Consider the following 27,348-nt stretch of genomic DNA (forward strand, 5'->3'; position numbering starts at 1 on the left):
TTGTTGAAGTCTCCTCCAACAATCCAAGAGTCCACCTTTGGGAGTCCTACTGTGATCTCCACCCAGAACCTGTTGCATGCCCTAACCTTAGTAGGGGTATAAACATTGAGAACTCCAAGGCACGAGTCCCCAATATCCAATCTAATCCATAGAACCCTCCCTACCACAATCATCTCGTGGTCACGTACACAGGTAGCGAGGGTCGGGCCAATAGAGGTGCATACGCCTCCACTCCTGCTGTGGGCACCGATGGCGTACTCCTAGTAAATGTGTAAACTGCCTGGGAGTACCTTCCCTACCCGATGGGCCTGGGCAAGGGTGAACTTATGCTCCTGCAGAAGTAAGATGTTGATCCGTTCGGCAAGGGCATACTGCAACTCCTGCCAAACAATCAACTTCCTGGAACCACATGCCCCACTGTAGTGAAGGCTATTCACATTTCAAGATGCAAGATGTAGACTCATAGGGAAACCTATGACTAACCGAACAAGCATATGGTCGGTGTGGAAGCTACTGATGAAGAAGAAGAGCTATGGGACATGCAAATACGCTTTGCCGCAGGCCTGGACGATGAACTCCATTCCCCCATGGTGGCCCTCGGATGACCACGGGGGTGATATATGCTCCAGGTGATACCACCAAGACATCTATCAGCCAGGTTGAGAGACATGACTCTGTACACTGGTAGAAACGGGCAACCTGTGCCACGGCCACTCAATCACATCCATTGGTGCTTTCCACTATGAAGGGACTCAAAAGATAATGCTCAAATGTGACACCTTGGCACCAACCCACCAATTAATGTCCATCATGCAACCTGGCCACTGCTGGGAAAAGAGTGCTAGTCCTCCTCCCATCCACTGGGAGATGTGGTCTGCCACCTAACTCCACCTCCTCTATCTATGTCATCATCCAGTCTCCTGAGTGAGAGGTCTGAAGGAAGAAAGCATAGTTTGATCCATCCGGTGGTGCTAGTAAATGGACCTTGCTACAAGTCAAAGTACCACGAAGATCCCCACCTCCCGAGGTAGTGGAAACTCTTTGCACTCCGCAACTCTCAAGTAGAACCATGGACCACTGCGAAAGAACTCCTATGGTAGCAGCTGCACCTATCTTAGGAAAGTGTAACAGGCAGCAAGGACAGATAAGCTGGTGGCTATGTGGGAAAAAGGGGAGGGGGGGAAGCTAGGCTGTTGGTGAGTGGAGGATATAAGCGTATAGGGCTCATCATCTCCTCTGGAAAGAAGAAGAAAGGGGGGGATAGGGGGGGAGAGGGGGGAATAGGGGGGGAAACACCTATACTGGGTGAGGATCAAGGGGATTGATTATCAGGGGAGCTAGTGGGGAGGAGGAAGATTGAGAGATGGTGGGGTGGTCGAAGGTACGAGGCAAGTGTGTGTGGGGCACGGGTGTGGTCCGCCACCCTAGAAGGGGGGGTTGTGGGCTAGAGTCAGGGGGGAGGGGTCGGGGGGGTGTTGTGGGATCTCGGGTGAGGTAGCATGTGATGCCTCCATGGGTGGGTGGTGGATGTGGAGGATTGTGGTTCTACTGAGTGGAACGAGCAAAAAGGGCTGCGGGGTGCTGCCTAAGGGCCGTCGTTCGCCCTCCTGCTCCCTACTGCCATGGCTATGTCTAAGGGGCTAACTGCGGCCCCCTCTGTCGTCTCCTCTGTCATATCTGAACCCATGTAAAATCGTCAACGTCTACCTGCGGACTTGTCAGTGGGACCGTCTTGGCTCTGAAGCGCCTGCAATCTGCTGTGTAATGCCCAAAGTCACAGCAACACAGGTACTACCCTGGCTGCCCAGTCACAATAACCTGTTGCCTGAAGGAGTGTCCACCTACCTCAATCTCCAAAAACTTTGGTATATTCTTTGTATCCTTCATAACCACCCGTACCTTTGGGACTCCTACAGCTATCACTGCATCCGCGAAGGAGGTAGGAAGAACTGTGCCAAAGAGCTGTCCAAAGTCCTCCACAAACTGGCAATACTCTACGACCACTCCAGGGAAAAGTAAGGTTACCGGATGTCTAAGAAACTTGTTATGGAGTGCCAATGCCTCCACTGTACCAAGGAACCATGTAAATGGCCCCCTTCATGGAGACATACGGTGAGCTATCCACTAGCTCACAAGCTGCATCCGCAGAGGTGAGTCGAACCATGAAGATCCCTGATCCATGAGAATTGCCTCCACGATCTACGTTGTTCCAATGCGCAGCATGGAGTGAAGCCAATCCCAAGGCTGGGCTCTAGATAGGGAGTGTCCTACGACCTGACCAAACATCGTTGTTTCTTTCAGCTCCAGCTCTGTGGCACAAACGGCTAAGAGTTGTTTCTCAGAGAGGACGATGCATAAGGTGTTTGATTGGGAGGTACTCGCAGAATGCACCGGCTATGACGAGAGATTTCCATTGCACGTCCCTGCTAAGAACATACTAATCACGTTGATGTGCTACCGAGGGGGGAAGTTGCTGCAGACGGAGAAAGCAACCGAGGGGGAAAGAGAGAGAGATATTTTCTAATAGTAGGGGAGGTACTGGACGCCATGGATGGCCAACTCACGACAAGCACAGCGCGGGTGGTGGGTCTGCCGAACGGGGCCAGTGCCGCAAGGGGGAGGAGGCGTAGGGGGGATCAGGGCGGGGGAGAATTGGCGTAGGACCTTGCCTGGCAAGGGGGCGGGGGAAGACAATGCACCACGCGGGTAGCAAGCAAGGGAGAGCTGGCGCGATGGCAGGGCAACAACGCGACGCAATGAGCAGGGGCTTTGATATTAAAATATAGAAGGTGGTTGAGTGCTGATTTGGGTAACATTGTGCACACTTTGGTATTTGTGTGACAGTTTCGTACTTGTTTCTTAATCCAATGGGGACTTTTGGTACTCTGAGGAGTATACACTCTATACTTCTGAAGTACATAAGTATTTGGCTGCATATTTTTGCTCATTATTAACGGCATGGCATGTCACGAAAATAATGATCAAAGTAACATTCTTAGTGTCCTCACTTAAGAGGATAAACTTGATGGCTCAAACTACTCTTTGTATAGTTTTATGGTCCACAACCTTCTTGTTCCGAAGGTGTGGGACTACGTTACAGGTGACTTGTGCGTAACGCTCGAGGATAGGTTGTTGTTACTGCTATTCCTGCCTCTTCTCTGCCTCCTACGGAGAATCAAAGGAAATGGAATTCAAAGGATGCAGGGGCACTTTCTTTGATTGCCTATCAGTGAAAAGGTCATTATTCCGCACATTCGGTCTTGTAAGACCTCAAAATCAACATGGGACATACTTAAGCATATTTGCGGCCCACAATGAGACCAGGATCTACTATCTTCACAAAGAGTTGGCCGATGTCAACATGGATGAGGGTGATAGCATGACACATCACCTTACTCACATACAAGATTTGCATGAGTAGCTACACAATGTTGATGAGGTTATTCAGGATACCGAATTGATGAACATCACACTGAACTCTATTCCAAAGTCGTATCTCGATTTCCATACCTCTTTCATGTTATCTTTAAGGGGGGGGGGGGGAAAGAAGAGCAACAACCCCTTGTTGGGATAAAGACTTGTCTTCACCTCCGTGTATAGTACACGCACATTATTAAGTTGTACATGTGAATGCACCCTTATATGCCCTAAGTATAAATACATTTTATTCTTTGTGTACCAACACATTTTGTTGGTACACTCAAATCTAACCGTACTTTCACTCTCTCTCTATCCCTCACCGTCACTCTCACTCCTCGAACTATTGCTCATCCCAAGATCCAACACCCCTTACATTTGTGCAGTTAGAAGACCTCTTATTGCGAGAGGAACAAACTCAAAAGAATGTTGCATTGTGTTCAGCTGATGTGGCTATCCTTTCGAAGTTCAAAGGCAAAGTTAAAGTCTAGCAAAATGCAAAAAATCAACAAAGGGATGATGCTGGACAGCCATCAGACAAAGCTGTCCAAGACTAAGAAAAGTCTAAAAAGAAGGGAAAATGCCATTATTGCCAGAAGCCCGGTCACTATATTGATGAACGTAGAAAGAGATTGGCCAAAGAGAAGAATAAAGACTCTGGTCTAGCTATCCAAGAGACATTAGCTAGCAAATCGGGGGTTGGTGATGCTTCATCCAACTTTGTGGAGGAGGATTATGCATTTCTCACATACAGTTGTGATTCTTCAATGGCTAATTCAACATTTAATCCTGCTGAAACACAGCAAACATGGTATTTTGACAATGGAGCATCAAAATACATCACTTTGAGGAAGTGTTTGTTTATCTCTTTGCATTCAGCCCCTGCTAAGAAGCATGTTACATGTGCAAACACCAAAATTATGATATATGTGGCATTGGGACAATCCATAGAAACATGAAACGGGGAACGGGAACGGGGACGGAGACGGGAACGCCAAACCTAGGGAACGGGGACGTGGGAACGGGAACGGCATTTAAAAAATCAAAATTCATGAAAAAAAATTAATATTTCACTGATAATCCATGTGGACTCTGGGAGTCTGGAGTGTTAAAACTTAAAACCAAGGTATATAATCCACAAGGACAAATCATTTTAAGTTTTAAGTTTTAACTTTAAGATATCATGCATTATTCTAAAACTACTCATTAGAAATTGAATTGCAACTTACAAGGCTCAAGAGGTAAGCTATTCAATTATAAATAATAAAATCCATAATACATATGCCAAAAATCATAAATGATAAAACAATGAACAATGAACTAAACTTAAAAGTCTAAGCTAAAAGAACATGCCTATGGTACCATTGCCAAAAAACTTAAAAGATTACAAATATGAAATTGAAGTCTAATCTTTGAAAGAACATGCTCATTGCCCCAAAAAAGACTGCAAATATAAAGTCTAATCTCTAGACTAAAGCAAAATGCGGCATGCCGCATGCCAAAATAGCCCAAAGGGCAACTGCAAGACTGCAAGACTGCAAGACTCAAGTACAAGTATAATATCGACATGGCACAACTGTCAACAACCCAAGTGTCACAGTGTCATCAATGATCATAATATCATATATAATGTAAATGTGTCATGTATCATGAGACTCGTGATAAGTAAGCTAAATCAAAGATCATGATGGGGCTCTGAGGCTGCTCTAGCCACTCCTGAAGTGCCAGCCTCATCATCATGTGTACCATGAATTGCTGCATCTCCCTCAACATCAGCATGTGTCTCCTCTTCTTGCTGCATCTCCCACTCTGTGAATGGATCAGGCTTTGTTGTCATACTGTTACATAACATCCTCAAATTAGCACTAACGAATACTAGATCGTTTGCCCTCTCCACACCAAGACGGTTCCTCTTCTTTGAAGCAATGTGAGCGTAGGTACTCCACAATTGCTCCAAACAAGAGGAGCTAACTGACTGACTCAAAATACGGATGGCTAGTTGCTGCAACTCAGGACCATCCGAACCATAGTCCTCCCACCACAAAGCTGCCCCAATCTTACAGCGATCCTCCTGTGCATCCCCACAACCAAAAGAACCCCGAAAGGTCCTATAACATGAAAGCTGATCTCTGATCTTTCGTCTAGTGCCATGATCAGGCACTAGACGAGACAATATAAGTCTCCATGCATCCATAACCTCACTGTCACTCTCTTGACCCTTGCCCTGGAACTCAGGATCCACAACAAATGCAGCTGCATGCATGGGTGAGCTATAGGAGTTCCACCTCGTCACAACTAAATGGTGTATTTCCTCATACGCCTCATCATTTGGTGCCAACTCCTGCAACTTTTCATTCAACCTGTCCATAGCCTCATATACCTTGCCAATGCAAGGTTGCATAGCATCCATAACCCTCAATAAATGTACAATGGGTGATACCATAGCATCTATCAGCTTTACATCATTCCAAAAAGTGGAGTTATTTGCTTTCTCCAAGCATAAGATACCTGTAGGAGTATCTGCCAATGTTGATGAGGTAAACTCATCACTAAGAAATAACTGCCTCAAGGCATCACTGCATTCTCTTAACCTGCCTAGCATCAAGAAGTTAAAGGCAAATCTGGTATCAGAGTATTTTAAAAGTGTCTTCTTCGACCGCAAAGAAAAGTGATGGCGAAGAAATTGGTGGTTCAAAACAAAGCTAACCATTTGAGCTCCTTGCTCTATGACAGGTGCAATCCATGACAAGTTACCAATATCCTTTAGTAGGTTGTTCAAGCAATGAGCCATACAATATGAAACTGTGATATGTGGATAATATCCCTGAATAATAGCACCTGCTGCCCTATTTGCAGGTTCTCCATCTGCAACAAATCCCACAACATGCTCTGGGCCAATAAGCTCAACACCTGTAACCCACTCTGCTGCAAGTACATCTACTAACTTTCCTGTCCCCGATGCATCATGTGAAGATATAAAATACATTTCCCCACGAGAATAAGCAACCATACCATGAATGGATCACTTGCGTGTATCACTCCAACCATCAGCAATCAAGGAAACTCCATTTTTAGCCCACATGCTCTTTCTAGTCACTGCTGCTTGCTCAACAAGGCGCTTTTCCTTGTCGAGCAAAGTGGTGCGTAAGGTCTCTGATGATGGAGGTACATACGAAGGGCCATACTCACCAATCTTCTTGCACATCAATTTAAAATACTCTGACCTGGCTGCACGAAACTGAATGTGGTCATGATAAAAAAAGTGTGCCACTGATGTATCCACCTCTTCCTTCTTCTTGGGATCCCAACTAGCATCAAGTGTGCTTTGTCTACGTGCAACATGTGGCGTTGTTGATGCCATGGCCGATGCAATGCCTGTAGTAGGTGTGGAGGTAGCACTTCCTGATACTGACCCTGCTCTAGATGCATCTGATGGGGATGGTGTCACAAAAGTTGCAGGGTCAACTGCAACACGTCGTGGTCTAGATGCAAGATAAGCTTGTTGACCTGCTACACGGTCACGAAGCTCCCTTTGCTTCTCCAAGGTCACATTTGGACAAAACTGCACCTCTGAATTTGGCTCATGTAGGAGATGAGCTCGGACCTGATTATGCATAAATATTAAAATTTAAAATGGAACAAGTGGCAATTGGTAGTCCATATTCTAATATTTAAGTAACTTTGAAAAATTAAAATCAATAAAAATTTGAAATACAAATGCTCGGCTCAATGGATTACCTTGTTTGCTCCACTAGTTCGCTTGTATGGGCAAAGCTTGCAAGTCCATGGTCGAGATCCTCCACCACTCAAAGGGCGGTCAGCATTTACTTCTTCCCACCATGATCAATCATCAGACCTTCTTCCTCGACCACCAACACGACGAGCGGGGCGGGAAGATGAAGCCATTTATGATTTCAGGCTGAAAATCGAAGGCCTTAGGTTAAAGAGTCGAGAGAAGGAAAATTTGAAGGCTGAAAATTGATTATTGAAGGCTCGAGAGAAGGGAGAAGGCTCAAGAGTCAAGACTCACTCAAGAGTCGAGAGAGAAGGGAAAGGGAGAGAAGGGAGAAGAAGAAGAAGGTTCATGGAAGAAGGAAGAAGAGAAGGGAGAAGTGAAGAGAAGTTAGAAGGAAGAAGAGAAGGTAGAAGGAAGAAGAGAAGGAAGAGAAGAAAGAATAAGAAGAGAAAGAAAAAGAAGGAAGAGAAGGAAGAGGTTGGAGGTGGGAGGAGAAAGAAGAGAAAGAAAAAGAAGGAAGAGAGGGAAGAGAAGGAAGAAGGTGGCTGGGCCTAGGGCAGGAGAACTGGGCCAGGCTGAGGCGAGAGCAGGCTGCAGGAGAAATGGGCCAGGCGGGTGCAGGCGGGAGCAAGCGGGACGCAGGCGGGAGCAGACGGAATGCAGGCGGGAGCAGACGGAACAGCGCGAAGAATAATACAAGGCGCGGGCGAAAACTAGGCGCAGGCACTTGCCACGTGGCGTTCCCTGTCACGTTTCAGACAGGGAACGCAGCAAGGCGTTCCCTGTCTGAAACGTGACAGGGAACGTTCCGTTTTTGGGAAACGCGGTCCGAGCCGGAAACATGCCGGGGACGGCGATTCTGCGTGCCGGGGGGCCGTTCCGGCCGTTTCCTGTCACTATGGGACAATCACAATTACTGCTACAGATGGTTCTAATGTCATGCTTCTAGATGTCTCATTTGCGTCTAGCACTACAAAGAACTTGTTGTCTATCTCTGTTTTTAATAAGCATGTCTTTTAGGTCATCTTTGAGGATGACAAATGTATTGTAAGAGACATAAAGATGGATTATGCACTTGAGCTCTTTGGCACCTTGTAGTAAGGGTCTATTCTTGTTGGATACAATATGACAAACTGTCTCATAATGCTTTAACAATCACTACTCTTTCCCCCACTATGCAGGATGTGGAGCTATTGCATGCTCACTATGGACATATGAGTTTTGGGAGTTTGATGACCCTTCAAAGGTGTCCTATAGTAGATACATTACCTCCACTGGAGACTCCACCTCCTCGTGCATACAAGGAATGTATTTTGGGCAAGATGCACAAGTTTGCCTTCAAAAAGGAATAGTGCAATGCATGCAGTCCGAAAAATGTAGCTTATTCACTCTAATGTTTGTGATCCTATGAGGACAATGTGCACTTGGGGGTTATCTTTACTTTGTTACATTTATTGATGACTACTCACGGTATACATGGGTGTATTGGCTAAATGTAACCGGCCTGTTCACTGGGAAGGGCGGTAGTGTACAACCAAAATATATAAATGCTTTCACACAATTCACAGTCGCCCACTTTACCTGAACTTAAAGACACAGAATCAAGAAGAAAAACAGGAAGCTAGAATGCTCCTGTTGCCACACAGACACCCTGTTGGCCCCTAAGTCAGGCGCCCCTTGCGGTATTACTTTATTTTTAGAAAGAGAGAAAGTACAATGGGTTGTCTTTCACCTATTCTGGGTGAAATTTGGCAGCATAACAGTACAATTACTGACCCAAAACAAGTTGACCAGGATGGGAAAACTCTGCCCAAGTCTGAAACTTCTGGTTGCAGTGTAGAATTGACCATTTCAGTCTACTATAATTACTGGTTCAGACCTGTTCTGAAACCTGTTTTCAGCTCATAGTGTTCCCTGTACTGTTCAGCCCACTGTAATTACTGGTTCAGACCTGTTCTAAAACCTGTTTTCAGCTCATATTGTTCCCTGTACTGTTCTGCATCATCTGTGCCAAGTGCCCCTTGACTCTGACATCAATTGGGCTCTGAAATAACCTCTGAACAGTCCAAAATCTGTACTGATTTAGTGCTGTTTCAGACACCTGCTTGGTGAGATTACCACCCTCACCTGTCCCTGCTGGTGAGCAACAAACAACTGCTCCTGTTCCTGGAGAAAGGAGGCTCTTGCCTCATGCAAAGACAGCATATTCCCACACAACTGTACATAAATCAGAAGAAAGGCCCTTGATTCTGAAGCAAAAGCATAACCATACTGTCAGAGAGAGAGAGAGTAGGAAGCAAGCTCAACCCTCTGTGCATCATAGTCAAGGAAGGTAGGCAAGCTCTCAATCCTTCTTCATCAGCAAACAACTGTCCTTCTCAAATGACTCCCCCTAAGCCAAAAAACTGCACGCCAGCCCTCTTTAAAGAGGTAAGTGCACCAATTTGTGCCAAATGGCAGCACTGGAAGATATTTCCCGTTCTAACCTACCGGCCTAAAATTCTCCATCCTCGGTACGAAATTTGACCTCGACACAGACCAGAGGATTAATCCCTGTACAAAAACGAAGATAATGACGCGAACAGATTCTGGGTCCAAAAATAGTAACTCCCTAAATTTTAGGAGTTGCTTCCATTGCATCCCCACTAGTCTTCTGACCATCTTTGCAAACTATGGCTACATCCAAATTTGTAATGTAGCTCAACTGAAAGTGAATTTCCACTGATGACCCCACATGGACTAATCTCTTGGAGATTTGACCATCTTCACTTTGAACTAGTCTCTTCCAGGCTAGTTCTTCAACACACTTGTCTATATACACTTTCACAAGTCTCTTCCAGACTTATACTGGACCTTAACTGTCCAGTCTTGACTCACTAGACATTCCTGTCCGTTTCACATACTGGCCATGCAACTCAGGCGTTTAGATTTCAAGAGGGATCCTTCCAAAAAGAAAAACCAAATAAAATATGTAATTAAAAAATCAGCAAAAAGGTAATAGTTGTCACAGTCTTGTGACACTAAAGGTCAAATCTGATGGATTAATGCATTTTAAACATGTTGTGGCAAAGCTTGAGGCTGAAACTGGCTTAAAAGTATAGGCTTACACAGACCATGCTTTTGGACGTATTTGCTTAATCATGGCATTACACATCAAGCCCCTGTTAGAATGACCCCTCAACAAAATGGAGTTGGTGAAAGAAAGGATCATACTCTCATCTAAATGACTCATTGTATGTTGAAAAGCAAGGGACTGCCTCATAAATTTCGGCTTAAAGGTCTTCAATGCGCTAATCATGTGTTGATCACATCATTCGAAGATTGACATGGCAAGAAACCCAAAACCACTCATGACATTGGTGATGTCTTTGAGGGCCTTTGCCACTTCTTTGGAGTCCCTGTCTATGGTAAATGGCAGGACAAACTTATTACAGCAAGATGCTGCTGCACCATATGCCTCCAAACAGCAAGGTATTAATGATGGTTTGCCACATGCAGTGGAAGAAGCAATACAGCATGAAAGGGCTATTGTAAATGCAACCAAAATAATCCCAAATGGCTGTTACAAACTCTCCACGATAGTAAAATGGATACTCCTTCATCTTGGCACACTAGAAGGGCTATCAAGCATGCAACACATGATGCCCGCTGCCCGACTAGGTGGGGGGTGCACATTTGGCTGATATTACGGAAGTAGATGATTGTGATAAGCATGCGTTTATGAGCTCACTATTGGATGATGATGAACCTACTTCCTTGGACAAAGCTCGACAAGATGTACATTGGTTGCAAGTCATGCAAGAGTTAAGACTCCATTGCCACTAACTCTACATGGGATCTTGTGGATTTACCACCTGGCAAGAAGGCAACATTGGCACAAAATGGGTTTTAATCTTAAACGTAAGGTTTATGGTACAATTAACAAGTACAAAGCACAATTGATAGCAAAAGGCTATGCACAGAAGACGAGCATGGATTAGGAGAAAAATTTTGTTCCCACATCCCATACGAGTACAGTGAGATATGTGATTGCTATGGCTACAAAGTACATCAATTGGACATTAAGACAACATTTCTAATTGGGGATTTGCATGAGGATGTTTATGTGTCACAACCTCCACGGTTTGTGGTTAAAGGGAAAGAGCACATGGTATGCAAGCTACATAAAGCTCTTTATGGTCTCAAATAGGCTCCTTGTGCATGGTACTCAAAAATTGATACTTTTTAGCCGATAAGAGGATTCAAAAATAGTCCAATTGCTTCAACTCTATACATTAAGAATGAAGGAGGGGACTTGCTAATCATCACTCTTTATGTAGATGGCATGCTGCTCACTAGATCTACAAAAGGAAAATTTGCAGATTTTAAGGCTGAATTAAAACATGCATTTGCTATGTCAAATATACTATATACATTTTTATTTTGGGATTCAGCTCACCCAAAATCAACATGGTATCATCATATCACAATCACAGTATGTGAATAAGCTGTTACATAGGGTTAATATGCAAGATTGCAAACCTATGTGCACTCCTATATAGCCAGGCTTAAAGCGATCTATGCATGATGGTGAAGAGATGCACGATGTTGCAATTTACAGCCAAGCTATTGTTGGGAATAAAGGCCTCGTGCCTTTAAATGTGCTCGGGTATGAACACACCCTAAGCATTTGTACTTACACATATATATCCATCTAAAAACCGAGAGATACGCTCTCGTTATTGTACCTAAAAAACGTGCTCACTCTCTACTCTACTCCATCTCACTCATGGGGACAGTCGAGCAATCGGTTGCGGCAAGCAAGCTCGTGAGCAAAGGAAACAGTCTCAAGTGACCAGCAACACGAGCAGGACCAAGCGACTGGTCCAGCATGGACCAGCAGACAGCAGTGGTGCAGCAAGTGACGGGCAACCAACTAACAAGCGACCAACAATTGACGGCAACTGCAATTGACGAACGGCTCCAGCGAGCAACTCCAGCGGATGGGACAAGGTATTAGGCAGCAGCTGGCGAGCTGCACAGGCAATGGAACAATTGACGACCTCCACACGCGATGCGACATGAGTACCAAGCGGCGACTTGCACGGCGGGTCCGTTGACCCCACATGGAGGCACAACACAAATTTCCATGTAATTCAAGCCCAAAAATTTAAGCCTTTTCCCGAATTTGGGGATCTCAACGCAGAATTGGACAATCTAACTCAGAAATTGCAATTTCGGTGCACATTTTCCCGGGAATTTTAAAGCTTTTCACATTTTGGTGAAATTCTTTTCATTTCACTGAAATTAGTACACGGAAGACTTGGAAATTTTGGGGATTTGTCCAAATTTGGTGCGAGCGAGATGCAATAGTGATATCTGTCTCAGAAATTGCAAGAATTTGTGACATTGTCCCTGACATTTAGGGCTTTTCATGTAATACACAAATTGGGCTGAAGTTTACCCAATTTCTCGACATTGATGCACATTGGACCCCGTGCAATTTGGGGCTTTTGCAGTTTGGGCAAAATCTGTGCAGCATTTGGTCATTTTATGTATATGCACGTTGAATTCCACACAATTTGGACATCAACACTTGGTAAAATTTGGGGGTTTTGCCGAAATTGCTCTATTTTGGCAAAATTGGCCTGTTCTATGCATGACAGAGAAAATGCACATGTGTGGTTGATACTTTGAGCACAAAAATTTTGGGGCTTTTGACCGTTTGAGTCAAATTTTATGCCTGTGGGTACATACACAACAGAAATTGCAGCTAAAATCTGGGATTTCTCATGTAATGTGATGCATATGCCCTTGGAACAGCTTAATCAGTCATGGAATGTTGTAGCACATGGTTTGGTGCTTCTGAAAATTTAATTACAGATCTGAAATCTGTGCTTCTGCGTGGTCATTTGTTGCTGATGAGTACTTGTTTGTACCTTGTTCACTTGGGTGACAATTTTGGACCTGCATTTGCTGTTTTTTGGTCACATTTGGGCTGAAAATCATGGCTGGCAGCAATGACAGCAGTAATCTGATGCACATAAAGAAGCTTGAAGGCGCACATAACTTTGCAGTTTGCAAAAGCAGTGCTACAATATCCTGTTGCAAAAGAAGAAGGCAAAGCCGATCAAAACCAAAGGGGCAAAGCCCGCGGACATCGAACAGGACGATTGGGATGAGTTAAATGAGCTTGCACGCTCAACCATAGAGCTATCGATTTCTAATGCCTTGCTGTTCAACATTGAAGGTTTGGATTCTGCATATGCTATATGGACTAAACTGGAAGAACTATATGCACAAAAGAGTGCTGCAAGCAAAGTGTATTGGCTGAAAAAGCTTATGGATTTACGTATGAAAGAGGGTACAACAATGTCTACTCACTTGAGTGAGTTTAACTCCATTTTCAGGGTATCGGGCAACAGCTAGCGAGCTTCACATGCGACGGAACTGTTGACGATTGGGATGAGTTAAATGAGCTTGCACGCTCAACCATAGAGCTATCGATTTTTTATGCCTTGCTGTTCAACATTGAAGGTTTGGATTCTGTATATGCTATATGGGCTAGACTGGAAGAATTGTATGCACAAAAGAGTACTGCAAGCAAAGTGTAATGGCTGAAAAAGCTTATGGATTTGCGTATGAAAGAGAGCACAGCAATATCTACTCACTTGAGTGAGTATAACTCCATTTTCAGCCAGCTGGTTGCCTTGAAGTTCATGATTGATGAGGAATTTAAGGCTACTTTCTTGCTTTGCACTCTACCAGTAAGTTGGGATACATTCAGGACTGCTATGAGCAATTCTAAAGTGATCCTTTTGTATGCTGATGTAGAGAGTGCTCTACTTATGAAAGAGATGAATCGGCAGAACAATGCATCCAATAAGTCTTCCAATGCTTTCTCGTTTGGGTTACTTGCCTTGTCTTCGTTATGCTAATTTTGAGCATTGTGATCATTGTATTTATGGCAAACATGCACAAACGTCTCATAAAAAGTCTCTTTCTTTGAAATCTTCTCCTCTAGATTTAGTACATTTGGATGTATGTCAAATGCCAGGATTATCTTTAGGGGAAAAGTAATATTTTGTCACCTTTGTCGATGATGCTACACGCAAGGTATGGGTTTGCCCTATTCGTAGCAAGGATGAAGTGCTTGACAAGTTTAAAAATTTCTTGGCATTGGCTGAAAATCAGATAGATAAGACACTTAAGTGTCTTCCCTCTAATAATGGTGGGGAATATGTGTCTAAGGCCTTTCACGCATTTTGTGACAACGAAGGAATAAAGAGGGAGCTCACTGCCCCTCATAATCCGCCCAAAAAAGGAGTTGCAGAGCGTATGAATCGAACCTTACAGGATAAGGTCCATACGATGCTGTCTCATGCTGCATTACTCCATGGTTTTTGGGCAAAGGCTGTTATGACAGCCGTTCACTTAATTAATCGGTCACCAAAAAAGTCTTTGGGGAGGAGGGGGAGTTCCCCAAGAAGCATGGTCCGGCAAACCACCTTCATATGCTCATCTGAAAGTGTTTGACTGCGAGGCTTTTGTGCACATTCGTAAAGAAAAATGCAACAAACTTGAGCCAAAGTCCTGTAAATGCATTTTCCTAGAATATGGTGACGAGGGTGAAATGGGATATAAATTGTGGAATCCCGAGAAAAGGAAAGTAGTGCACAGCAATGACGTTATCTTCAGGGAAGATTGCATGCACAAATAGCCTGAAAAGACTGAGGAGGTCCGTAGGGTTGTATTCTGGGAAGAAATACCTTTTGAATAGCAAAATGTGCCCGTTGTACAGCAGCAAATACCTACTGTAAATGAACCTGTAAATGCAGGAAATGATGCTGGCAATAATCAGCCAGCTGTTGCCCATGAAAATGAGCCACTACATGTGCAGGAACAGCCAGGACAGCAAGCTGTTAATGCTAATTTGCAGGCTGAAATGCCAGGACAGCATGCTGAAAATGGAAATTTGCAGGAACAGCCAGCAAACAATGACCATTGTGTTAGGAGATCGTCTAGGGCTACTAGACAACCTGACAGATTTGTTCCTGGTGCAAACAATGTGGCTGATTATGTCATGTTGACAAACTGTGGTGAACCATCTTGCTTCAAGGAAGCAATGGACAGACAGGATAGCAAGAAATGGTATAAAGCCATGTTGTCAGAGATGGAATCTCTTGAGAAAAATGGCACTTGGGACTTTGTGCAGTTGCCTAAGGGGCAAAAAACACTTCCATGCAAATGGGTTTACAAGATGAAGATCACTTCTGGTTCCTCACCCAAGTACAAAGTAAGATTGGTTGCAAAGGGGTACAAGCAAGAGCATGGAATTGACTTTGATGAGATTTTCTCTCCTGTAGGCTGTAGTCAAGATGACTACATTGAAAACCATTTTGGGCTTGGTTGCAATTGAGGATATGGAGCTCGTACAGATGGATGTAAAGACTGCGTTTTTACATGGTGATCTACATGAAAACATCTATATGCAGCAGCCTGAAGGGTTTGTTGAACAAGGGGAAGAAAAGATGGTATGTAACTCAAAAGGAGTTTGTATGGACTGAAACAAGCACCAAGAGAATGGTATCATAAGTTTGATACATTCATGCAATCCCAAGGCTTTCATAGAAGTCAAGTGGATCACTGCTTGTACACCAAGAAGGCAGTAGATGGCAGTCTAATTATCTTGGTTTTGTATGTTGATGACATGCTGATTGCTTGTAGGGATACTCATGCCTTGGATTCATTGAAGCAAAGTCTTCATGGCAGCTTTGACATGAAGGATCTTGGTGATGCAAATCACATTCTTGGCATGCGAATACTCAGAGATAGATCGAAAGGCTTACTCTATCTATCTCAGCAGGAGTATATCTCCAAAGTTTTGCAGCGTTTCAATATGGAGGGGGGAAAAACAATTGGGGTTCCATTGCCTCCATATCTGAAACTTAGTGCATAGGACAAGCCTACATCTGATAATAAGAAGGCTGAAGTGGCCAAGATACCATATGCCTTAGCTGTTAGTAGTTTGATGTATGCTATGCTTGCTACACGTACTAACATTGCCTTTGCAATGGGAGTGGTTAGCAGATACATGGCAACCCCTGGCAAGAAGCATTGGGATGCAGTGAAAGGTATTATGAGATATCTCAAAGGCACAAAGGAGTTGTGCATCTGCTTTGGAAAGCAAAAGGCATCTGTTGTTGGCTTTACGGATGCAGACTATGCTGGTCATACGGACTGTAGGAAGTCCACTTCTGGGTATGTGTTTACTTTCACAGGAGGAGCAATCTCTTGGATCTCCAAGCTACAAAAGTGTGTTGCATTGTCTACTACAGAGGCAGAGTATGTGGCTGCCACTAAGGCATGCAAGGAGGCTTTATGGCTTTCACGTCTGGTGAAAGAGCTTGGCATCTCAGAGTTACTTGTTCTCCATTGTGATAGTCAGAGTGCTATCATGCTAGCACAGAATCCTATCTTTTATGCAAAGACAAAGCACATACAGGTAAAGTACCACTTCATTAGAGATGTACTTAGCAGCAAGAGTGTTGAGCTTGTCAAAGTGCAAACAGATAATAATCCTGCAGACCTTCTCATGAAGGGTCTTCCAGCAGAGAGGTTTGCTCATTGCCAACAGATGATGGGAGTTGGATAGATATATGTATTTCAGCTTTGTACATACCTAGACTTAGTTGATTCTTTTCTCCTCTTCAAGCACATTGCCTTTAGGTGAGAGGAGGTTGGAAATAAAGGCCTCATGCCTTTAAATGTGCTCGGGTGTGAACGCACCCTTAGCACTTATACTTACACATATATATCTATCTAAAAACCTAAAGGTACACTCTCGTTATTGTACCTAAAAAACGTACTCACTCTCTACTCTACTCCATCTCACTCTCTGTCTCTCGCTGCGCATAATGACTGTCTGTCCCAATCTCCGTGCCTAACCCGTCACTACAGCTGTTGGCTGCCTTATATACCTTTGCAGCATACATCCTGACATTCAGTATACAATATCTTAGGTGAGCAAATATATATATATAGCCCACGGACTGTACATTGGCAAGCTGTTAAGTGGATTTTCAGATATTTGCAAGGTACTCAATGACGTGTTACTATTTTCCAAGGGGGAGACTTACACTTACATGCTTACAATGATTCAGATTGGATTGACGATGCAAACACTAGGCAATCTACTAGTGGACACTTTCTAAGCTGTTCATGCATTTCATGGCTAAGCGAGAAACTGCCTACAACGGCTACCTCACCTTGTGAGAATAAGTACAAGGCAGCCTTCATAACAGAATTGAAATGTGTATGGTTGCGCAAATTATTGGTTGATTTATATTTACCATTGGAAGGTCCTACACCCATTCTTTCTAGCAATCAGAGTGCTATTGCAGTGGCATGAAATCCTATGTTTCATGCTCACATGAAACACATTGAGGTGCATAACCATTATATCAAAGAGAGATGCTATGCAGGAGAAATCAGCTTGATGTATGTATCCACACGAGAAAATGTTGCAAACATTTTTACCAAAGCATTACCACGTGAGAAGTTTTAAGGCTTTTCAAAAGCCCTTGAACTTATTACGCTTTGGTGATTGATCATCCTTCTACTTTTTAACATTGGCACTGCAAGTTTTAAGGATCCAAAGCCAGGAGACTGCTCTACATAGATCTCCTCCTTCAAGTCGCCGTTCAAGAAGACCGACTTCACCTCCAACTGAACGATGTGCCATCTCCTATGACCAGCCAAGGCAAGAACAGCACGGATCACCGCCATATGAGCAGTGGAGGCAAAAGTATCATTGAAATCAATGCCTGGTCTCGTTGAGCAATACCTTTAGCAACAAGGCGGGCCTTGTGCTTGTCCAAAGAGCCATCACTATGGTACTTAGTCTTGAAGACCCATTTGACACCAATCACCTTCTTATGAGAGGGACGAGCCACAAGGTACCAAGTGCCATTCCTCTCAATAGCCTTTAACTCGGCTTCCATCGCTTTCCGCCAATGGTCAGACTGTAAAGCCTCCTTCACAGAGGTAGACTCTCTATCCTGCATAACACAAGACATTAAACGGTAGTTAGAGCAAACAAGCTCCATAGAATGTGCCTAGTGCTGCCATGACCTCCACGGTCTATCTTGCAGTCGCCACTCCTCAAGGACCCCCTAGATCTCTGAATCTCGGAGCATGTCATGAGCCCAACGAAGAGGAGGCCGGATCTTGCCTCATCACTTGCCATACATTTGCTGAAGTTTCTCGAAGGTCCACCGATGGCAAGGGAGCAATCAATGAATCTGATGGCGGGAAACTAAGCTCCTCATCCAAAGAAGAGTCCTTAAGAGGTACAAGATCCATAGGAACAGTCGTTGTGGCCCAGTTATTACCAAGATCTCCAAGAACAAGGTATTCCTCACCCCCCTCTAGGGTTGGAACTTTCACGAACCGAACATCACAGCTCGTGTAGACATCCCACAACAGGATCATACAATTGGTAGCCTTGAGACTATGAGCTATAGCCCACAAACACCTGTCTTTTGGAAGCCGCTTCTAATTTGTTACACTAGGTCTTCGGGATGTGAATATAGGCATCACACCCAAAAACCCAAAAATAAGAAACATCGGATTGGACCCAAAGTACACCTCATATCGAGCCATACCAACAACAAAGGAAGTAGGGAAACAATTAAGGATGTAAGCTACAGTAGCCACAACCTCAACCCATAGACACTGAGGTGTCTAATAATGCTCCAACATGATACAGGCCATCTCGATTACCCTATGATTCCTGCGCTCCAAGAAGCCATTCTCTTGAGGGGTATTTGTATTGACAAACTCCTGGTGAATACCACGATCTACACAAAGACGGGTAAACTCATTAGAAACAAATTCTCGGCCCTTATCCGATCGTAAGGTCTTCAGCTTCCGGCCCAATCAATCTCCTCAAAGAGCAACCAATCCTTAAAGTTGGAGAAAGCCTCCGACTTCAGCTTCAAGAAATAGGCCCATGTTATCCTGTCGTAATCATCCATGATGAGCATGAAATACAAGCTCCCTCTAAAGGACTCCATCCTCATCAGTCCACAAAGCTTATAGAAACAAGCTCCAAGGGTGCCGAAGACCGCCTTGAAGCCTTGCTAAGAAGAACATCACAAGTCTGCTTCCCACGGATGCAAGAGACACGGGGCTGCTAGCTCACCACAACATCCGGCAAGCCTTGAACAAGTCGTCCCTAAGACGTCTTCTGAAGGTAATCATAATTCAAGTGGCCAAACTTAGCATACCAAAGCTCGCACTCAGTTTGAGAGGTAAGAAGAAAAGTCAAGACAGAAGAAGACAGCAACTTGTAGACTCCATTCTCCTCATTACCTAAAGAAAGAACATGTCTCAATCCTCAATCAAGAATCCGAAAAGAATACACATCAAATTCGGCCAAAAGGCCGAGGGCACAAATCTTGTGCACCAAAAGAAGATGATACAAAGCCCCCACATGAAGTACCTCAGATGTATGGGTACCACCGCGTCCATCTAGAATAAGATGCATTTTGCCCTGTCCCTATATAGGAATAGACGAATTGTCACCAATTAGAATCTTGCCATGCGAAAGCTACAAAGGAGTAACACCTACTGAAGGAGTCATGTGTCAAGAGGCACCACTGTCAACAATCCACTCCCGAGTGTATGGAGCCATCAATGCAACATCAAAAACCGTCAGGGGCAAATCCTCAACCACCTCCAAATGGAGAAAAGCAGCTGATGAGGAAGCAACCACCGCTCCGAAATCCTTTGAAGATTTCTCCTTCTCCTCCTTGTCAGGGCAATCCTTCTTCCATTGAACCATTTTGCCACAAATGTGACAAGTAGACTCCTTGTTTTTATCCTTCTTAGATTTTTCCTCCTCCTCCTTCTTTTGGTCCTTTCCCTTCTTTTGAGAGGACTGACCAACTAATGCCTCAAATTTCGAACCATTCGTTCCTTTCGGTTGCTCCTCTTGGTCCAAGATCATAGGAATCAACTCTTTCCACCGAAGAGTCTCAGACCGCCTTAAACCAATCAAGGTGGAATAAAAACCAATGAAGCAGAGCGGTAATTGTGAAGGAGAGTTATCACCATGTCTTCAAAAGTGATCACCTTCCCTGCATTTTGAACATGCATCTCAAGTTGTCTCAGCTTGTTGATATGCTTCCACGTGGAAGATGACTTGTTGACACTCATGGTCCACATCTCTACTTCCAAAGAAACTCGCTTCATGACAATCATCCGATTGTACATTTGATCCAACTCCAACCATATCTCTTGGGCCAGCGTCAAATGCTCAATATGAGAGACAATGGCTATAGTACATAAGAGAAATAAAAACGAGCGAATGCAAGCATTGAGTTTATCCCAATGTGCCTAAGCCTTTGCCAACTCCACTTGATCACTAGAAGAGAGTTTGTCTAGACTCGTCTCGCAAAGAAGGACGATGGATAGCCTCTGTAACAAGCTCCGCCAAATCATAGGACTCTAGAATGGCAGTTTAGCACTTCAAAACTTTCAAGGCTAGTGTTGAAGTAAAAACATACTCAATTGAAAGTTAAGTGCTTGAGATCAAATGGAGAGGGATAGTACCTCTCTAATGAGTTTAGTGACTTTTTGAAGTCTCATGGGATAAAGAGATGGTTTACTTGTAGGTATATCCCACAAAAAAATGGGGTTACAAAAAGAAAAAATAATCATATTGTAGAAGTTGCATGGACATTGATGGTGGTTGAAAAGAATTTTCATAAATATTTTTAGTTTGAAACTATTCATATTACTATCTATATTATAAACAAAACTTCCATAGCTACAATTCATGGGACGATCTCATACATCTTCACTGACAATGCTTGCACAAAACACAAAAAGCAGCCCTCTTTGCCTATGAAAATGCAGCTTGCTAGGACTATGGTTTGCTCATCCCGCTCTTCTTCACCCGCCGGAGGCGATGAAAAGGTGAAATCTGCACTTGAAGGCCAAAAACTCAACCTTTCTCCTCTTGGAACAACAATAAACAACAACTTCACCAAATCATCCCGCTCTTCTTCACTCGCCGAAGGTGATGAAAAGGTGAAATCTGCACTTGAAGGCCCAAAAAAATCTGCACTTGAAGGCCAAAAACTCAACCTTCCTCCTCTTGGAACAACAATAAACAACTTCACAAACTTTGCTCCTTTCCTGCACACCCACGCTCACTTCAGCCTTGTTCCGATGCACAGCACTCCCGCTTGGCCTCGAATGCTAGAAACATAGCCTTGTGTCACACTGAAATCTCCTCTTCAAATGGGTTCTTCACTCAGTCAGTCCGTCTTCACTGCTCTAATACCATGTCAGAGCACAGCAATGCGGAAGCATGGGACCAAGACTAAGAGAGTAGGGTGAACACACAGAGGAAAGAGAGAAAGAGATAGAAGAACAAGAATATTTGCCTTATGAAGTATGCCAAATACAAAGGAATGCAGATATGTACACGGGCGCAGTCCGTATTGTCTACGTATCTTGACCTTGACAATATCTCCCTACACCTCTACCCGATCTTTGCCCTGAAATCTGCAACTGCAAGTGTAGGAGAGTGTGTTGATGTTAGGCTATTTATAGCTTGCTGAAATACGAAAAAAACTGTCAGATCGGCTGCATTAAATGCAGCTGACTGTACTGCAAACTAGCCAACTGCATCCTACCTATCTGGCTGTTGATGTGGCGCTGTTGATGTGGCACTGTAACCTGCTCTATACACCGAAAACACTCTTGAATGACTACCCAACTAGAAAAATACATATGTACACAGCCTAATTGAGGAAAATGCCTATCCAGGGGATGACAATCTCTAATACCATTTGCAATACAAGTTAAACAAATACCTCAAAGGGCACCAAGTTTTGGGCCAACAAGCTGTCCAATGTCCAAGGTTAAGTGGTAACATTTGCATTTTCAGTTTATACAAATTTATACTTACTGTAATTAGTGGTAAATCAGGTTAGTACCACCCTATCCAAGGAGGAAGGCTGGTTTTATCTTACCCTTGGGATCTCCCTAATTTGTTTATTTTTCAACTTGCCGCCTATTACAACAGTCCTTAGTCATGTGACCCTCCTATTCACAAACCAAGGTTGTCTTCATACGTTGTACGGACTAATTCGTACGATATGATCTATAGGGCACCATACCGTACGTATTCGTACAATTTAGTACAAAAAACTGGCACTCTTTAGCCACTCTTCCCCAAGGCTATAACTTTCTTTCTTTCTTTCTCCTTTCTTTTTTTTTTCTTCTTTCTTTCTTCTCTGTCTCTCCCCCAAGCCTTTCTCAAGCCTCCCACACTCTTTTTCTCTCTCGTCTCTCTCTCTCTCTCTCTCTCTCTCTCTCTCTCTCTCTCTCTCTCTCTCTCTCTCTCTCTCTCTTTGTTGTCTTCTTATGAAGTATGAATTAATTCGTATGATACGATCTGTACGATACTATTATTACAACTTTTGCCTTTGGCGCCCATTGCATCCTCAAGGTCCTTGGCATATTACCATGAAATAACTACCATGTGCTAACAACCTTGCACATTTAATAAATATCTTAATCAAATGTTATCGACATAATAAAGCGTCTCAAAATTTCACGCACACGAAAAAAAGGATATTTGCTTTGACTCTCTCGACCTTGCTTCTTCAACTGATGATTTGCATTTCAGGCAACCAGCCATTTCTCAGGCTCATTTGCCACCTTGGGTACTTGATATTAAAAGAAAAAAAGCCCCTACGAGTGACTACTTCTTGATCTCCCAAAGACCAACTAAAAGCTGATAAATATTCAAATATTTTCCTTTCATCTCAGTAGGATTCAATAGAACTCTTGAGCAGAGCGCTAAAATAGAAGGTGTCTTTTAGGGATGAGGGTTTGGTACTTAAATCCTGGTATAACAGAAAGAACAAAACCCACTACACAAACAACAACCTCCAACATCTCCATTCAATGTTTCCTACCCTTCTATCAAAACCCTATGTTTGTTGCTGATGTCATCATCTGGAAATGTTGCCATTACCCAAAACCTTGCATTTGCTAAGTTTCTCCCTCCAACTATCGCCTACACATCTTGCACAATCATCTACTATCACCCAAGTTTTCTCTCTCCCCACGTACCTATGTTTTTTGTCTCTCTCTTTCCTCACTGCCTATCTACATTAGATCTAGCCTCTCGTTGCATTTACTAGTGTTCGACACACAAAGACTACCTTGCTACGTTTTGGGATCCATTTCAGAGTACAACACGCTCTCTAGCTCATAATCTCTACCTTGATCCCAAAGGTACGAGAGTTTGAGATTCAATATTCATTGCATAGTGTGTTTGTTACATGAGCATTGTATATTCAGTAGTCATTCACTTCATTATTCATTGTGTTCACTATCTCTGAGTTACCCTAACTCTAATTGTGATCTATGTTATCAGTTTATGCTTTGTCATGCAATTGCTTTTGTGTCCACCCTTGACTCTCAGACGAAAGTAAGTATACCTCCAACACTTCTCGTAGGTGTGAGGTCTTTCCATAGTGAGGAAACTTGGGATATCCTCTACACTTTCCCTCAAAATATGTATAAGAGTTTGAAGATGATTGACTTCTTTCTCTTCCCTTTTATATGCTTGGCTTGTCCTATACCTGTAGATATTGTTGCAAAAGCATGGCTATGGACACTAGCACCCAAAATTTGTCTCCTTGTAACACACATCCTACTCAAGAACCAACAAGAGTAGCTCCTCCCAAGTAATAGTCTCCCATATACAAGAGGTGAGAAAACTCATGTAGGACACATCATAAGTTAGCAACAGAAAATGTGAGAGAAGTGTCATAGCTAGATCCCCCAAAGAAATGTCCTGACCAAGGAATGCAAGCTCATCCCATAACTCCTCCATCCTATGGACATAATACCTCATTGTAGGGGAATCTACAACAAAAAGCTATCATAGCTTCAACTCGAGAGATAGAAGGTGCCCAAATGTCTACCTTCAGTAGAGAGTTGTCAATCTCTTCAAAATCCCTACTACAATATAAATACGTCTTACATGCACAAATCATGAAATCCTAAATAGTAGTCATCCAATGTCCCACACAAGACGATACAAGTCTTAGTTGTGAGCTTTATCAAAGTGTGACAAAGATATAGGAGCTTTGACTATTCATGCATTTCAACTTCAAGCCCAAGCATTTTAGTTTCTTGTGTGTTTTTGAGTGTTCACACCAAACACCAAACTAGTCTCGTTGCATTTCAATTTCAATGAAACCAAGCTGCATTCACTCTCTATAAGGTCGATGACCTACCTATATAGGTTGGGTGCATTAATTGCAGCCGTCTACGTTGACTCAGCCATGATTAATGCAACCAACTGCACACATTCTTGGGCTGCTGCCATAAATAGCTTTCCCTCTTACATTCATTTTTGTACAGCCAGCATTCTTTGTCTAGCTTGACATCTTCCTCTGCATCAACTTGATCTAGTGCCCTCACTGACTAACACCTTGGGCTGGGTGCAAGGAGACTAATCAGTCCAAATTGTATTCAGCTTTCATTTTCATACCAGTGCAATCTTTTCCCTCTCTCTCTCTCTCTCTCTCTCTCTCTCTCTCTCTCTCTCTCTCTATGTGCATTCTTTTTTCTTCTTCCGTGTCACACTCTCACATTGTAATGGTGAAATAAAACTGCTACTTACATGCAAAACAAAGAACCCACTTCCAAAATACATTTACATCAATAAATTAGCAATAAATGAAAACAAAAGGAGTTCACAGTAGAACTCTATAATGGTGATAAGGTTATTGACACATGTAAGATATTACTGAATCTTTAGAGATGAGCAAGTAAAGTTTGAAGTGATACCAAGCGTTCCATTTGTCGTCGTTTTTCAGCTTTCAAAGAAACCTCAGTTGGAACAACTCGTTGGGACAGGTCACGTTCGATCTTTTTCCTCCATATAAATCTAGCAAACAATGTTTTCCATTAGCAAATATATGCAATTTGTCAAGATAACAACAAAGTGTTCCTCTCTTTTTTTTCTAAGTAAGCAATTCAGACAAGTGACAAACCTTAAGCCAAGCATCCGTTCAATCAAAGGCGAAGTATTACATGCTAACAAGTTAAATATTTTTACAAGGCAGTAAAGTCACTATTCACAACCAATAATTGTCTAAAAATAGAAGCACCTTTCTATAGACATCTATATGACAACAATATTGCTTGAGAAAGTTCAGGCTGGACTAACTTAAGCACCCTAACTGCCACTAGATATGATTACTCTATTCCTTGATTACAGCAATCAAGTGAGCCACCAATATTGGCCACCAAGCTGAACATTTGTATTAGCAATCAAAAAATGGCTTGATTGAAGGTAATGTACAAATAAATTTTGCAACTCTCAAACATGGAATTTTTGACGGCTTACTTTTCGGTTAAGTTGGAATCCCCAAAAGGATTACTATCGTTAGAATACCCTCCCGGAGCTTGAGCCTTCAACTTTTTGGCCACCTTTTGTGCCTGCCAAAATCCAATTGTCAAAATGAGGAAAATACTAGATGCTCTAGAGTATTCAAGAGTTAACTCCTAGTTTTGTATTTATGAATGTCCTCCATTTAAAGGACTCGTGATTCAAGCAAGCCATCGTCAAGCATCATTACCAACTTTTAAAAGTTCAATAAAGACAAAATACATCTAGTTGTTTCTAAAACACTCACTAAACATCCAATTCAACCATCTTAAAGACAAACCCAACTGTCGGTATTCATTATCAAACATGTTAGCTGTAAAATTTCTCACATATTCCTTTTGCACTCATGAGAGTGCAAAGGAATCATGTGTTTGAAGACTTAGCAACATGTGGAAAAGCGAACAAGTTTACTTGGAGCATGAACATAACCGTGCCAAGAAAACGACCATAGTTGCATGAAGTTTGCAAACTTGTTGAACCAGTGAACGTGATCACTGAGTCAAGAGATGAGCACACCCGACTTACTAGGAGTGCTCTTGAATTGTGCTAATGCAGGCACATCAGTTCCTTCACCAAACCAGTCACCACCTTAGAGTGCATTTAGCTGCAAATTACTGATACGTGGTACAGAGAGGTCAAACAAGCAGATATTTGCTTCATACTTTGACACCGTGCTTGTAGAGATGAGCCCCACACAATGACATGAAGGCCCTAAATAAAACTAAGATGCAAAACAGAGATCAGCTGTGCCCAGGGGATGCACAAGCTACCTTCTTTTGAGCTTTCTTGACCATGTAATCCAAGAGCTCTGCATCAGTGGGCATGCGGTGTCCAGAACGATGGGCATCGGGGCTGGCATCGGAGGACTCGGTCAGACTGGCAGAGTCTTCGGGCGACCTGCTCCTCGCTCGCCTGCTGCTACTGCGGCTCCCGTGTCGGTGGCGGCTTCTGGTCCTATCGGAGGAGGACCTCTTCTTGCTGGAACGGGAGCGGTTCCTTCGTTCCTGTCTTCTGCTAGGGTCCTTTTCTTCCTCCTCGTCATCGTCATCGTCTGAGCGATCCTTGCTCTTGCTCCGGTGCTTGCCCATCACGTCGCAGCTTGTGTGTGTGTTCTGTGTGTGAGGCGGACTGTTGCAGTCTTACATGCTCCGCAACAATAATGTGTCGCTACAAGCACAGCAATGAAATTTTGTCGGCCTTCTCTATTAAATAAGGTCCCCTACGCTTTGCTCCTTTAACGAGCAATATTCCAATCCAAGCTTGGTTAGAGTTAGATTTAACTCACTAACCCTTGTGTGTAAAATAAGAATACATAAGACTAGGAACCTATCATCATTGGGAGCAACTCCATTTGCAACTTGGATCGTTCATCATCTCTCTCTGCTTTTTGCTTTCAAGGCTTTGTCACTAGAGCTTCATGCAGCTACATGAAATGTCAAAGGCCCTGTTTTATGTGCATATGGCAACCAATTCAAAGATGTTGAGCTTTTTCTAGACTTTGTCAACTATAGAACAATCAAGTTAATATCAAAGTCCACAAATAGGCTAATGGTCAACTAGTGAAGACCACTCACAATGCTAAATTTATGCTACAAGATTGTTGCTAAGGCATTAGCTCTACGTATCAAATTCTTATTGCGAAGATTTGTTATAAGGACCAATATGGCTTTATTCATGATAGACCCATCCATGATACTTTTCTTAATTTAGTTTTTGCAAAGGATTT

General features: G+C 43.2%; 2 protein-coding genes across 2 annotated transcripts in view; both read right to left on the reverse strand.

Moving 5' to 3' along the window:
* The window catches only part of LOC148010599 (cactus-binding carboxy-terminal, cactin), a 40,484-nt gene extending 13,684 nt beyond the window's left edge, over positions 1 to 26,800 (reverse strand). Inside the window, exons 1-3 of the mRNA XM_087671806.1 lie at positions 26,393 to 26,800; positions 25,581 to 25,672; positions 25,019 to 25,118 (exon numbers count right to left, since the gene is read on the reverse strand). Of these exons, the coding sequence (XP_087527932.1) occupies positions 25,019 to 25,118; positions 25,581 to 25,672; positions 26,393 to 26,710 (510 nt within the window). The 5' untranslated portion in view covers positions 26,711 to 26,800. The remainder of the gene's footprint in view (positions 1 to 25,018; positions 25,119 to 25,580; positions 25,673 to 26,392) is intronic.
* On the reverse strand, positions 4,388 to 6,686 carry LOC148010600 (uncharacterized). The gene has a single exon (XM_087671353.1). It carries the CDS (start codon positions 6,425 to 6,427, stop codon positions 5,093 to 5,095), a length of 1,335 nt encoding a protein of 444 aa, XP_087527479.1. The 5' UTR covers positions 6,428 to 6,686; the 3' UTR covers positions 4,388 to 5,092.
* Positions 26,801 to 27,348: the final 548 nt, after the last annotated feature.

Source organism: Lygodium microphyllum, chromosome 29, assembly GCF_053477565.2.
Source record: "Lygodium microphyllum isolate KBCC chromosome 29, Lygodium_microphyllum_v1.1.10, whole genome shotgun sequence".
Classification (NCBI taxonomy): Eukaryota; Viridiplantae; Streptophyta; class Polypodiopsida; order Schizaeales; family Lygodiaceae; genus Lygodium; species Lygodium microphyllum.

Bases quoted from the DNA above. Each gene is read 5' to 3' on its own strand.
- LOC148010600 (XM_087671353.1), bottom strand. From the start codon at position 6,427: ATGGTTGCTTATTCTCGTGGGGAAATGTATTTTATATCTTCACATGAT.